Source organism: Eretmochelys imbricata, chromosome 6 (assembly GCF_965152235.1).
Source record: "Eretmochelys imbricata isolate rEreImb1 chromosome 6, rEreImb1.hap1, whole genome shotgun sequence".
In the NCBI taxonomy this organism is placed as follows: domain Eukaryota; kingdom Metazoa; phylum Chordata; order Testudines; family Cheloniidae; genus Eretmochelys; species Eretmochelys imbricata.
In genome coordinates, this window is record NC_135577.1 from 104,287,393 (window position 1) to 104,302,506 (window position 15,114).

The window sequence follows — 15,114 nt, forward strand, 5'->3', positions numbered from 1 at the left end:
TGTGGAGAATCAGGTCTGTACATGTATATTCTATACCTTAAACCGATAGAACTGTCCATCCTTTATAGTCTGTTTTTGCAGCTTCTAAGCAGGGTCTGGGCTCTATGCTAGTCGTGTGTTTGTTGTGTCTGAGTTAGCAAGGGACTAAGCACCTTCAACTCTCTTGATGTTAGTGAGGGTTTGGTGCTCAGCAGTTTGCAGGATCAGACCCTTTAGAGCTGGTCTCAGCTATGAGTCTTCTAATTGCAAATATTTATTTAAAATTAGATTTAAAAGGAAAAAATCATAGTTAATTCATTTTATTGTCTCAGACATAAAATATTCAGGTAGTTTATGTGCAAGTCTGACCATGATTAGAGGTTAAAGCTATAGTCACTAAATAAAGTCTTGTCTTAGTAACAGAGGAATGCAAATCTAGAAACTCGTAACTCTCTGAGCCAGATCCTCAGCTAGTGTAAATCACCCTGACTTCACATCACGAGCCAGATCCTCATCTGGTGTATCTAGCTGTACAGGGCCTTTCAACACTTTATCATTCTAGAGGCTAAAAATATACTTTAAATCCTGTGAATTTCTATTTTGAATCGCCAATTCCTGCTCTACAGGGTCACTGTTGTAGTGCAACACTTATCTCTCAAGGCTGCTCTATTCCTTTTATATTTAATTAAATGTGTAATAAGGGAACACACAAGCCCCTTTTATTGAAGCTTTGCAGTCTTAAACAAAACCCTGAACTCATCAGAAAGCTTCAGAAGTTGTCCCCCAAGGCATCACCTCACTGGCCTCTCTTTTCTGAAGATTGGAATCCACTTCCAGTATATTTCTCCCAGTGCCCCTCTCAAGATCCCCTTACATTTTGTGGCAATGTATTCGACTGCAGGTGGGAAAGTCAGGACTCTAAAAGCAGAATTATCCCTGCAGAATTTTCTACCTATTCCAAAAGCAAGATCCGTGAATGTTCAGAGTAAAGTCTCTTTGGTAAAGCAGAGAGGAGAAATTGTTTATTTTAACTGTTGCTGTCCTAATTTGGCCAGCAACCAATGAAAGAATTTTAGATGTGTTTGCTTTTTAAATGCATTGAGGTGCACATTCAGCAATAACGGATCAATATTATGGTGAACAACAATTTACAATTCATGGGCCTTAGTATGCTCATTGAAACTGTCCACAAATCTGGCTACTACTTAGCTCCTATACAGTGCTTGTCATTATATATCTCAAGACACTGTCGTAAGGAAAGCAAGTACCATTATTCCCCCGGGGGAAACTGAGGCACAGAGAGGCAAAGTGACTTGCCAAAAATTACACTGCAGGTCCGCAGCACAACTGACAATAAAACCCAGGTCTCCAGAGTCCCTGTCCAGTGCTCTTTCCATTGAAACATGCTGCCTCTCCATTTTGTGTTCACTGTTCAGGTCACACATTCCACTATAAATAATTTAGGGAGCATGGGTTAAATTTTGATTGTATTTTAGGTCATGGGTCAGATTCTCTTTCCATTGAAATCAATGAGATTAGGATTAAGCCCATATGGCCTGTGCTTAGATTTTTTGCAAAAACATACATTTTAATAGACGTAGTGATCTGCAAACCCCTTTTTTAATCTTGGCCTTACAGAGCATGTCTTTAAAGCTTTACTAGGAAATAAAGAAAATCAGCGAGCATTAAGATAAGGTGCTAATGGGGAGTCTGGACCATGATCATACTATATACTGTCAGCTATGCATGCAACCAGTCTCAAACTATGGCACAGTTATATGAAATTTTTTTAAAAAAATTAAAAAGACAAAACATAATTAACTACACCAAATATTCTTATGCATTGAGAAACCCTGGAAAGACAGTAACATGTTTTTATTATAGTACTTCGGGGGTGATTGCCTTAGGCAATGAATATTTGGGACCATAGATTCAAATTGTAAATTCTGTTATTGTTGTTTCCACCTAAAAATATATCAGTGTATTTTATGCAAGCATACAATATAAATACAGCAGGGAAATATATGATCATATTCTTGGGGTGAAGGATTACTTATTTCTTTTCACTTTTGCATTTGCATTCACTCCACCTCAAGAAAGACTTGACATTTAAAAAATAATATTCATGTACCTAAATTGCTATATAGGGATGACAGGCTGAAAAAATAATCACATAACTCCATAGATTCCTCAGCAACGGTATATAGCAGCGTTTTGTTTCGTCAGTGAAAGGATACATATATTTACATATACCCTATCCATTCAGTAGGTAATAGAAAACTAGAGATGGGTCTGAAACAAAATTCTTGACCTGAGTACCCTGGAACTTTACTGGGGAAGGGCTTCAGAATCCAAATTTCACAGCGTCCCCGAAACCATGAGACATGGAAAAGCCTCAAACAATGGGGTGTTCGAAATCCAGATCCAAGTTTTGCAGCTCAGGCCCATCCTTATGTAAAACTAAAAATATCAACATGTTTCAGTACTGACATATTTTAATGCCAACGTGCAGTTACTTTATTCAATGAGACTGCAATGGCTTGTTTTGAGTTTTTCAAAGACACAGAGACAAAGTATTATTGAAGCTTTGACAGCAAGACGAGAAGCCGGAGTGTGGTATAACTTTCTTTTCACTGCATTGATACTTTCAGCACAGTGATAAATGGAGACATACCAATTGAATGACAAAAATAATATTTCCAAACATCCTATGTCAGAAGGTCGGGGTGGGCAATACTGTAGACAAAACACTGGCCTTTACCCTAGGTGATTACTGATTAAGTCTAACCTGAGATCCTAAGTGAAATGAGTCTGATGGATTCAGCTTCACTTTTAATAATCTGCAATCCATGTCACAAAAAGGTACAACACAAAGCTATCACATAGAATTTGGCACAATTGGCAGTCTCTACTCAGGAAATGCAGAGGACTGAGCTAACAGGGGCACACCGATTTACTAGTCACTAGTAAATAGTCCTCTAAGTCAGGCCTACAAAGTCCTTGGTGGGCCAGCTCAGGAAATGCGAAACCTTCAGGAAATGACACTTGTTTTCTGCCCCAGCAGTTGATCAGCGGATAGATAAGGAGGACTTCAGTTTCCAGTGCTGCTAGTCCTTTCAACATGATCAAGCCCAAATATTCACTCCAAACTGTAAACAAAATCCTTTCTAGAGGGATTCTCTGATGGTTCTGTGTGATGCAAATATAGTAAATGTGCAGAACTTCACAGAGGAGGAGAAATTTAGAACTTGTTTAAAGCTAGGAGATAAAGGATATGTTGGGGAAAATAGAGGCTGATTATGAAGTAACTGTGTTCAAAGCACCTTTTAATATTATCTTATCTTTAATAAGCTATGCTAACTGCCAATTATCATACTTTGACTTCTTTTGTTTGAAAAGTCTTCAGCCATGGAAATTGCATAGTCACCAGACTGCAGCTGTATTTCCTGGGTTAACTCACAAGTTCATGCAATTTTTGGTTGCTCGGTGGATTAACGGAAAACCCTTTCCTTCTAATAACAAAATAATAGTTAATTGAGACTATGAAGCTTCTAGCTTGTAAAAGAAAACACTGCACAAGCTGGAGAAGCACGCAGGTGAAGACTTCCACCCTCTGAATCTCAGACCCATTTATAATAAATTGCTGCCACTCTGACATATCACCTTCACATCAAAGGACCCAATTTAAGCAGCTCTTTGTGGATAATCAAAAATAAAAGGGGGGGGGAACAGAAGCTGGAGGCATCATGATGTTGCTTTCAACAGATGTGGCATGCAGTGATTATGCCTTTGTGAGGTCTTTTTTTCTGGGTAGCCCTGATTGGCAAGTTTATCTTCCCTTTGACAATCAGCAAGGCTGAAGAGCAGTCTGCTTTTCTTCTCTGAATAACTGATACGTGCACTGTTCCTGAAATGAAGTCCATGGCCACAGAGCTTCTTTCATTTCCTTATTTCACCCACCTTGCATACTTTGTGTGTGTGCTTTTAAAGTTTAACACCTCCCATGTCTTGTGGGGGTCCTGGAGATTATACCACTGCATTATCAACTGTTTTGTTGTTCTGGGAGGACGTCATTGCATATTCAGCTCGACTGGTTCCATTCTCTTCTTTTCTCAGTGGTTTCCTTGCGTGATCACAAGTTCAAGGATAAATGGGGAAGGGGAGAAGAAAGGACAGAGAAACATCTTCATTATGAATATAGACTGAAAACAAGGACATTTCAGAAATGTCCTAGGCTAATAATTAGAATGTTTTCTAGACAACAAAATGTTTCATTTTACCCCTTTCTGAATATAGGTCAAATCAGAAATTGTTTTCCTCCAATCTTCTGCTCACCCTAGAACGTGTTGATTCAGTTACTTATGTTATATCATAGGCTCTTTGGCTTTTCAGTCCCAATCAGTATTTAACTATGTGAGCGAATTTGCTTGCTGGAAAGACAGCCTTTGGGAAAAGAATTCATGATTTAGCTAGCAAGCAGATACATCCTGGGCAGGGGCATTGCAAGTTTTCTCAAACCCCCGCCACCACAGTGCTTCAAATTTGTCCTGGAGAGAGTGCATCTTGGGTTGAGAAAGTAGCTCTGTCTCCATGCTTGTTCAATCCTTGGCCTCTCTCTTGAAAGCACCAAGTAATGCAAACTGTGATGATGGAGAAACAGGTCCATGAGGAACTGAGTTTCAACTCATTTAACATAACCCACTGAACAGTCATAATGTGGCAGTTTTCAGTTGGTAACTAAATGGGTTAGATTTGAACCAGCGACTTGAAGGTGAAAAGTTGTGCATACTGTGAGCCGTTCCGTCTGGTCAGGCTCACAGTTGAACCTGCCATTCTTTTTACCACTGTCATTAGCTGGTAACAGTCTACAACCTTCAGCTCTGGTAGTGGCGCACTTCCAGAAATGTGCTGCAGGGGTAGAAATCTCTACCAATAAGTAACTGAAACAACCACAAAGGAAACGCATCACTGTTCTGTCTTTCAGAGGGTCCCTGCAGAGATAGACTTGAGCACAAGTTTCATATCTGAACATTTTCCATCATGTAGGATAACCATCTGTGAGGCATCCTACCTCCCCCACGAATCCTCTCCTCCCAAGTGGTATACCCTTCATGTAAATATGAATGTTAAAGGTACATCATACAGCAAGGGCAAAAGCACTAGTGGTTTTCATAAAGATGTTGGCTTTTAGCTTAAGGCACTTCTACTTGTGTTGTATGGCCAAGAAGACTAGAGGAGCAAACATAATATACCATTAAAGTATCTGGTATTGTTTTGAGATGGTTTTGCACCATCACCTCCCTATTTCTCTCTTCCTCCCTTTTTGCTTTCTGATCTCCTTCACTACCATCTCATGTTCACTATCCCCGCTCTTCCTTATTTTTTTAAGTGTGAAGCCTATATAGAGCTGGCCTATCTATCTTAAAACTTTCAATGGGAAATTCAGAAAGACCTACCTTCCAGTGGGTGAGACCTCTCCAACATCAGTTGAACAGAGAGGTCCACAGAGACACTTGATGACTAGCCCTAATACACACTTAAACGTGTTTCTAAGAGCTTGAAAATAATGGAATGGGATGGCATCAAAGTCATGATGGCTTTCTCCTGTGATGGCATCCTATTTTCCCTCATGACTGCTTTAGGGTTAACATTAGTTAACATTCAATAATTAGCTATATTATTGAATATCAATGATATAGCAATTTGAGGCTTGTATACAATTGTAGTTGATAAAATAATACTTGGTCAGTCATTTTGTTGTGAGAATAATATTTAAAAATAGTAACTGAAACCGTGAATTCACACTACTGTGGGTCTTTTGGGTAATGTTGATTGCTAATTTAGCTCTTGAATCACAGAGGTCTGAGTATCCCTGTGCTATAGCACTATTATTTACACACTGCCACCTCAGTACTACTTTTCACGGGGTAGGTGCTCCAGAATTAGTGAGGGTGTAAGTGGGGAACTTTTCACACCCATGATACTCACTCACTGGCAGGAGAAACAGAAGGTTCTCTAACAAGTGGTTTGCATCTCTTTTAAAGTGCAATTTACTACACACACAACGTTGATGTGTAGCAAATCGATCAGTGTACTCATCATAGGGAACAGTGTCAAATAAAATGTACATGCAGCTCCGCATAGCTTAAAGCAGGTGACTATGGCTCCCAGTACATGCGTGCAATGATGCTTCAAAGTCAGAGTCCATAATAACCTCTCCACCACGTCTGCTTTAATGTGCATATATCCTAAAATTAAGAGAGCATCAGAACAGCCATTTAATGGATACACTTCACATGTTTATAGAATCTAATGTTAAATAAAAGCTTAACATTGAATGGTAAATCATGTTTGTCAGATAAATATACATCCTCTTCTGTGCTAGCTCTCTGCAACACTGAAATGCAGCCACAACAATGCAATGCAAGTGGTATTTTTATGTTCTTTCTTCAGCAAATTTCTTAAAGGAAAAGCATTTGGGACACTTGATCTTAGCTAACCAGTGAAAATAGTTTGCCTGGTTTACAAAACCCCTTAGGCCAGATCCTCAGCTGGTGTGCATTTGGCATAGCTCCACTCACTGTCTTCAGCAGAGCTATCTTGATTTTATACAGTGGATAGTCTGGCCCTATTTATCTCGTTGTGACATGGTTTTGAATGGGTGTGTAAGACCTCCTGGACAAAAAGAATAAAGGATCAGTGGATTATTAATTTAAACAAGAGATTATCATGCCTTGCAATATTTGCCACAAGTAGGTTTATTAAAACTTCAAGAGGATGGGACCACCTAGAAATGGGAATAAAAGTTTAGTTCAGAATAGCAACATGTAATTAATTTACAAATTTAGGGCCCAAACTTGTGAGATGCTCAGCTGCCTGAATTCTCTGTACATTGAAGCACCTTCAGGCCCAGTGCTGAAGAGGCTCTATGTCTGGAATTCATAGCAGCTACAAGGGTCAGGCTCTAAAATTCAATATTTCCCTAATACTTCAAAAAAATTTTTTTACTGTAGAACCACAAAAATGGAGTTTTCAGGGCCTCTGTGATGTGAAAGCAGGTTTTATTTCTATTGAGTTCAGCATACAGGAGTAAAAAAAAAATGCAGTAGTATTTCAGTGTGTCACAATTCCAAAATATGGTTGCTTAAAAAACTATTTAATATGAATAGAAATATTCTCTCTCTCTTTTTTTTTCCCCTTTTTTTGAGAGATGTGGATAAAAGTAAGAGCCAGCATAAGTGGCTTTCTGCTACCTTGCTTCCACCCCTCCACTCAGCCCTGGAGGCAGCTGGGGGGTGACTTCAGGCCATATAACAAATTCAAGCAACCTCAATAATGACCCATTTAGGGTCTGTTCTGTTAGCCCAGGATAGCTGAAGAAAAGCATATTTGAACCCCCATGTGGGCTTTGGGCCAGGAACTGGTGGAGTAAACCTGGCAAGGCTTTCCCTTGCCAGTGGAATCCCAAACTGTCAGCACCATGCCCTTTGTGCTGTTGGTGCTGTACAAAGGGGGCAGAGCGAAGTCGAGGATCAGGACCTTAATGAAAACTGCTGCCATGAGGAGAGAAGGGCAAGGGATTGAACATTCCTCTGCAGTGTTAGAAAACCAAGTATAGATGAGCACTGTGCTAACACATAGCAAGTAAACAGTGAAGTCTATAGACTCCCAAACCAGTCTGCTATCAATGGCCAAAGTGAAGTGAATGGAATGGAAAAAGTAAGCAAACAGCCCCACTAGTGAAAAGTACATATGATTTTTCATTTTCTTTCAATACTAACAATAAAGGTGTTGTAAATAACACAAAAAGAAAAGGAGTACTTGTGGCACCTTAGAGACTAACCAATTTATTTGCGCATGAGCTTTCGTGAGCTACAGCTCACTTCATCGGATGCATACCGTGGAAACTGCAGCAGACTTTATATATACACAGAGAATATGAAACAATACCTCCTCCCACCCCACTGTCCTGCTGGTAATAGCTTATCTAAAGTGATCATCAGGTTAGGCCATTTCCAGCACAAATCCAGGTTTTCTCACCCTCCACCCCCCCACACAAATTCACTCTCCTGCTGGTGATAGCCCATCCAAAGTGACAAAAGAGTTGTCACTTTGGATGGGCTATCACCAGCAGGAGAGTGAATTTGTGTGTGGGGGGGTGGAGGGTGAGAAAACCTGGATTTGTGCTGGAAATGGCCTAACCTGATGATCACTTTAGATAAGCTATTACCAGCAGGACAGTGGGGTGGGAGGAGGTATTGTTTCATATTCTCTGTGTATATATAAAGTCTGCTGCAGTTTCCACGGTATGCATCCGATGAAGTGAGCTGTAGCTCACGAAAGCTCATGCTCAAATAAATTGGTTAGACTCTAAGGTGCCACAAGTACTCCTTTTCTTTTTGCGAATACAGACTAACACGGCTGTTACTCTGAAACCTGTAAATAACACTGTAATGTGCATTGGACTTAATTCTCCTCACAGCAATTTTAGGGTGGAGCTGCTAACTTCAATGAAGATACTAGCGACAGACATTGATATAAAGGAAAGAATCAAGTCTATAATTTGTAATTTTTGCCAGGCCTCTTTAAATAAAATGATATGCCATAGGGGGAAGAAAATGGAGTAGATAAATACAAGCATGAAGAGAACGGTTCTACAGGTAGCCCATATAAACTAGAATTGGAAATCGTAATTCTGGGTTGTCTGTTTCTCCTTTGTTCCTAGTTATACATTTCTTTCTTTCTTTAAGGAATGTGTCTCCACCTTCTCATCAGAATCTCTGTGTTACCTGTCAGGCATCAAATGGAAAAGTAAGGAAAGAGACAGTATCAGGAAATTAAATGATCATTTATATACAAGCACTTCAAAGAATTAAAACTTCCTGCCTGGATCTAGAGAGAGAGAAAAAAAATGACTTTCATAGGAATTATGCAAAATAAAAGCATTCACTACTTTGACTGCTATGCTGCAAGTCTAGAGAAGCTGACAGTTTTGTTATGGGCCTGCTTTAAAAAATCCTGATTTAGCAGAAGCAGGACAGGAACGGAGGAATAAGTATTATACTATTAGTTAATTATGTTACTTTTATTGGACAATCTCTCTCATTTCATATCAGTGACCTGTACATTTATAATAAGTTTAAAGAAAACAAAAGAGAAGCCATCTAAATTTCAACAAAGACAAACAGTTTGAGTGCTGGATGTGAAAGCAATCATCCAATGTGCATGAACTGATAATGACTGATGGTGAGAAGTGAATTTTCATAAAATCATAAAAATGCCCTGTGAATTACAGGACCAGCTGATGAAAGAACTTTACTGACCAAAGACAGTTATTTTCTGTGACAACAGTAAAACCTAGAACCTTTAGCTGCAAAAATCTCAGATCTCTTCCATTACAGCTAAAGGAATTTGTGCCAGCTGTAGTAATATTAGGATGTACATGTAGGGCAACCATATTTCAATTTTTTTTTTAAAAAAAGACACTTTTCTGGCAACATTTTTCAAAATTATTAAATACTCAAGTGATCAGCATTCTGGCTTCTTCTTTTGATCAGTTTCATGGGAGTCAGAAAGCTCCATCTGGAGCAAAAGAGCAGATCCAAAAAAGACTGACCTCAGCTTCTGCATCCACACTGCACTTTCTCTCTATGCTTCTGATGACAGAGAACTGGCAAGTACCTGCTCTCTATCTCCCCCACACCCCCAGGGGCTAGAGCAGGAGGTTTGCACTGACTTGGCTGGCTCACTAACTCACCACACTCATATTGCAATGTGTGAGCTTAGGCCTTGAATAATGGTTAGTGTGAAACACACACTTGCTATGTGATGAGCGTAAAAGAGGCTGCACAAAACATTTTATATCAGTACTATCATTCATTTGTAGATTATAAAAAAATCTGAACATTCTGATTGAAGAAATTAAAAAAAACCCAGGATATTTTAGAAATTCTTGGGCCATGATATGGAAACCTGGGACTGTGGAGTAACACTGGAAGGTATGGTCTTTTTACTTACTTGCTTTTTAGGCCTCCAGCCACTAGAGGAAAACCGCCACATATATTAGAGCTGGTTTGAACTTCCTTCCAGTGGAGGGCAGTGTTGATACACAAAAGCCCATACCTTACTTTTATTGAGAACTTCATAGATTCCAAGGCCAGAAGGGACCAGTGTGATAATCTAGTCTGACCTCCAATATAACACAGGCCAGGGACCCTCCCACAACTAACTCCTTTTGTAATAGAGCATATCTTTTTCTAAAAAGACAAATCCAATACCCATTTAAATATTGCCAGAGATGGAGAATCCACCATGATTCTCGGTAAATTATCTCATTCACTTCAGGATTTGGCTCTCTTATTTGTATGTTTGGTAGCTTAGAAAGCTTTGGGAAGTCAGATTTCATCTGTGCTGCTGGAATTTCTTTTACAATATATGTCTTGATCTTGGGGCTTCAGGCATTCACTGGCATTACAGGGAGTTTCTCTTCGGAGCAGCTGATGCCAAGGAATGAGAAGGGCAGATGTACTATAATTTTACCACCTCTCTGGTGACTCTAAGACATCTTCAATGCTTCAGGCTCTGTAGAACAATCCTGGAGGTGTTATACTAGGTCTTATGCCAAAAACTTGTGATTAGGTAGATGTGGCAAGGGGATAGGGTGTTTCATGCAGAGAATTATACGTTAGTGAGACAGATGCACACACACAAGTCTTCCACTAATGCAGCATTTGTAAAATGCTGGAACATGAACAGTTCCACCATGTAAAAATACTGCACTGTATATACACAGGGTTGTGTTACATGAAACTGCAGACTTTGTGAAGGTCTTTGGAGAGAAATCGAGCCAAGTGTGAAGGAGATTTTATGAAACACTAACGTCTTTTTATTAAATGTTATAGTTAATGACCACTTAGGTGTCAGCAATATGCACCCACAGATCAACAACTGAGGTCTTAAGGTGTAACAGTCATACTATTAATTACGCTTAGGAAGTGGTTACCGGCTTTATCACCTCCCACTTTCAAAGAAAATGCTCTACAATTGCCATAAAAAGTACCTGCAGCTGTGCAAGTTTCAGAAGCACGCTCAGTACTGTTCAATTTTTTGTCAATGCCCAATCTTCTGAATTTCCCAAGGCTTTTGTACATATTCCAAGCAGTTCACTTGCCCAATTAGGCAAGCCAAGATGTTCTAGAGATTTAGGATTCTGTACCTAAAAAATAATGTTGTTGTCCCAGTATTTATCATTGCAATATATCACCCTGTTAGTTTACTCTCAAATTAGAATGAAAATAGAAAAAAAAATGGATGATCTATGAGGAAAGATTGAAAAAAATGGCTTTGTTTAGTCTGGAGAAGAGAAGACTGAGGGGGACATGAGAACAGTTTTCAAGTACATACAAGGTTGTTACAAGGAGGAGTTAGAAAAGTTGTTCTTGTTAACCTCTGAGGATAGGACAAGAAGCAATGGGCGTCAATTGCAGCAAGGGAGGTTTAGGTTGGACATTAAGAAAAACTTCCTAACTCGCCGGGTAGTTAAGAACTGGAACAAATTGCCTAGGGAGCTTGTGGAAACTCCATAACTGGAGATTTTAAACAGCTGGTTAGACTCACACCTGTCAAGAATGGTCTAGTTATTACATAGTCCTGCCTAGAGTGTAGGGGACTGGACTAGATGACCTACTGAGCTCCTTTCCAGTCCTACAACTTCTATGATTCTATGACATTACCTGTATGATTTAGATGGGTGTACATTTCAGCTACATTCTGTTTTGGACCATGTGGCTTGAGTTCTGAGTTACTTACATTAAGGCCCCTTTACACACTCTGGCAGTGTAAAAGGGGCTTTCAAATGGGCATAAAAGTAATATACACCCACTTTAAAGCACCTTTAAACTGCCAGAATAGGGAAAAGGGGTCTTTGTGTGTAAGAGAATTTGTTTATAATTTTATAAATTTTATCTTGTTTAAATCTGATTTCAGACGTCACCACACTTGAGTCATTAATGACGATACATTTGGCCTGATCCTCTGGTGTAATATCAGTGGAAATCAGGAGTGACTTTACTAAAGTCAGTAGAGTTACACTGGTGTAAGAGGAGAATCAGTTCCATCAATGCAATCTTAAGGAAGATGATCACATTCTCACCCTAACTAGTAAAAATCTATTACCAAAATTTGTATATGCGGTATATTCCAGCAGATAGTTTGTAGGTAATATTTACACTGATTCTCATCTCAATTTTACAGTGTACAGTAACACCCCCATTTTACAAACTAATTGGGGATGAAGGAATTCATAAAACTGAATATCTCATAATGATGATAGGTAGGATGCATAAATTACAGTATGGTACACTGCATCACTTAATTTTTGCTCAAACCATGGCAAATCAATTTCTAATGCATCAAAGACATCAGAATGTGAAAGGATGTTGACTTGTTCTTCGCCATCACTTTTCCTATGTGACATTTTGTTCCCTCCTAAAATGTTTCATATAACTGATTGTTCGTAAGATTGATGTTTGTAAAATTGAGGTTCTGAGGACCTTCAGAATTGCATGCCCCTATTCTATTAGGCTGTGAGGAAACACATTTTCATACCATTGCAAGTCACGTTGGTATCAATGGGTTTTGGATTAGGCCCCACCTGTCTTATTTCTCTTATTCTGTTCTACTCTGTTTGAACCCTAGAGCCTTCACACATTTTCAAATCGCCAGCATTTCACACTGACCTCTGCCCTCTCTGAAGGATGTTCTTAGATGGCCAATTTCTTGGGTAAATTTTAGCAGGCCCTGAAGGCTTCTGGGCTATTTCCACTTTTGGAGGCATCACACTCTTCAGAAGTGGCCAAATCTCCCCTTCCTGTGCAAAGACTGAATATGCACCCAGAGGCTCTCTCAGGGAACAAAATACTCTTAGCTGAGCTGAGCTGCTCTTCAGCTGTTCATCAGCATTTACAAGTTCCCTGACCTTGTGTTCAAAGGTGTCAGAGAGTATAAAATGTGATTGTCTAAGCTCTTCCTTTACAGATCTACCTAGTCCAGTCCACTGAAATCAATGGGTGTGCCTGAAGGGAAGTTCTGGCCTGTTTAAATTACAAATAACATTCTGAAACCTAAAATAAATTAAAGGGATGGGGATCTTATTCTCACTCCATTGTAAATCCAGAGTAACTCCACAGACTTCAATGGAGTTGATCAGAATGTAGTGTGGTGTGACAGCACAATCTCGACCAGCCAGCCAGAGATAATTCAATCATATTCCCTACTACCACTAAGTATTCTCCCTTTAAAACTAGTGATTTAACTTCTGTTCCTTGCTTACTGTCCACAGGATACCAGCCTTTAGAAAGAAAGGAGGCATTATCATAATACTGGATTACTTAATAAAGCCAATTTCATTACAAAAATACTCATAGCAACCCAACCTAATCCGATCCCACTCCTTTCACCTCCTAATTAAAAAAAAGCCCCTCTAAAGAGAACTCAGAAAGGAATTTCTGACTAGAGAGATTTGATATACAGCATTATACCTCAGTTGTTTTCGGTGAAGAACACATCTTTGATAGATTTTTATGACAGTAGAGACTAACTGAATGGGCCTAAGCTAAAAAATGAACTCTGTTTGTTGACCATTCCACATGGTAAAAAGTCACTAAATAAAAAAATCAGAAGTCTCTACTAAGGGAATCTGAATGAAATAAGCTTGAGCAGTGAATTATGCTACATTATGTGCCTAAGGAAGGGCAGCCTCTCTGGAACAGAAATGAAACATAAGCTTCACAAACAACACTGAAATCTAAAGGGATCCCACATTGCAATTTTATTTATCTTTTTGGAAAAGGCTGGGCAAAACCACCACTCATCACTGGGAAGAAAGATGATCTTGTGACTAGGGCACAGGATACTTGGATTCTATTCCCAGCTCTGCTAGAGACTTCTGATGTGACCATGGGCAAGTCATTATTATCACTGTATGGTAGCACCTGAACAATCTATCAATTCAAATAGACAATTCAAATAGACAAGACAGACCAAGAATGCGGGAAAGTGTCCCAAATTTAACAAAGAAGGGACCGAGAGATTAAGGTACTTGCCCCAGGGTAGATAGGATACGTGTGGTAAAGCAAAGAATTCAACCCAAATCTCCTGTGTCTCAGTGCAGTGCCTTAACCACAAGCTCATCCTTCTTTCTCAAATCCTTTACTCTGTCAGTTTCTTCAACTATTAATTAGTGATGATGGTTTTCATTCATGCTGGTGCAACATAGCTTGTGGCAAGTCTGACTGGAGCAGGAATGTAGTGAAGAAAACTCCCTGTAGCATCTTAACCTCAGTCTTACTGAAGCTGAGTATCAGCTACCTAGGTCTCATCCGACCCCTAATCTCAGCCAGACATTGGATGAATCACTCAACTGCACCATCTGGATCTTACGAAATAGAGATGACTGACGTCTGCATACTGAAGGCACCATCTCCCCAATGGTCTTGCATACATGTTGAACAGGTAGCAGAAAAGAGTTTTTGGTGTTCCCCATGTGCGAGATCCCATGGGGTCGACAAGCACAAATTTGGTGTTTCATCTGCAATACTGGAGGCAGCATTGACAGCTGGGCTCACTAAAGTCGGAGCCATGGTGTGCATGTAGTGGTGGAAGAGGCTTTATGAGAAAACAAGCCCAACCCCAGATTCTGATTGTGTGTACTCACTGTTTTGGACCAGGCAAGACTAGTGGCCAGTATCCCCGAGCCCAGGAAGGTCTCACTGCCATGCCCAAGCCTGTTGCTGGACACGGTTTGATTCTTCAAATATAAAACTTAGGCGAAACATCAAAATAAAAGCAGTTCCTCTGCCAATCTTGTTCTACAACTCCCAGAGGCTTTTCCCCTTGCTTATCTCAGTGCTGGAATGAGGACACACCAGCCTTGCTCCAGGGTATCCTGCTGGAACCTATCTCTCTCCTGCAGCTCTGCTCACTGGGCTCTTGTACCCCTTAATAGGGATCACCTTACCCCTTCTTAGCTGGGGCTGATAACTGAACAGGGATGGCTGGCCCCAGACTTCCTGCCCCTTGAAGGGCAGACCACCCTGTTACACATACTCACACAACCATAGCAGGTTCCTGACTCCC

At 39.9% G+C, this 15,114-nt stretch overlaps 1 protein-coding gene across 1 annotated transcript in view; it reads right to left on the minus strand.

The window, feature by feature from the left end:
• Nucleotides 1-4,005: 4,005 nt before the first annotated feature.
• Nucleotides 4,006-15,114, minus strand: part of PRIMA1 (proline rich membrane anchor 1) — a 78,347-nt gene continuing 67,238 nt past the window's right edge. The window contains exon 4 of the mRNA XM_077820413.1: nt 4,006-4,102. Coding sequence (XP_077676539.1) covers nt 4,006-4,102 — 97 coding nt within the window. The remainder of the gene's footprint in view (nt 4,103-15,114) is intronic.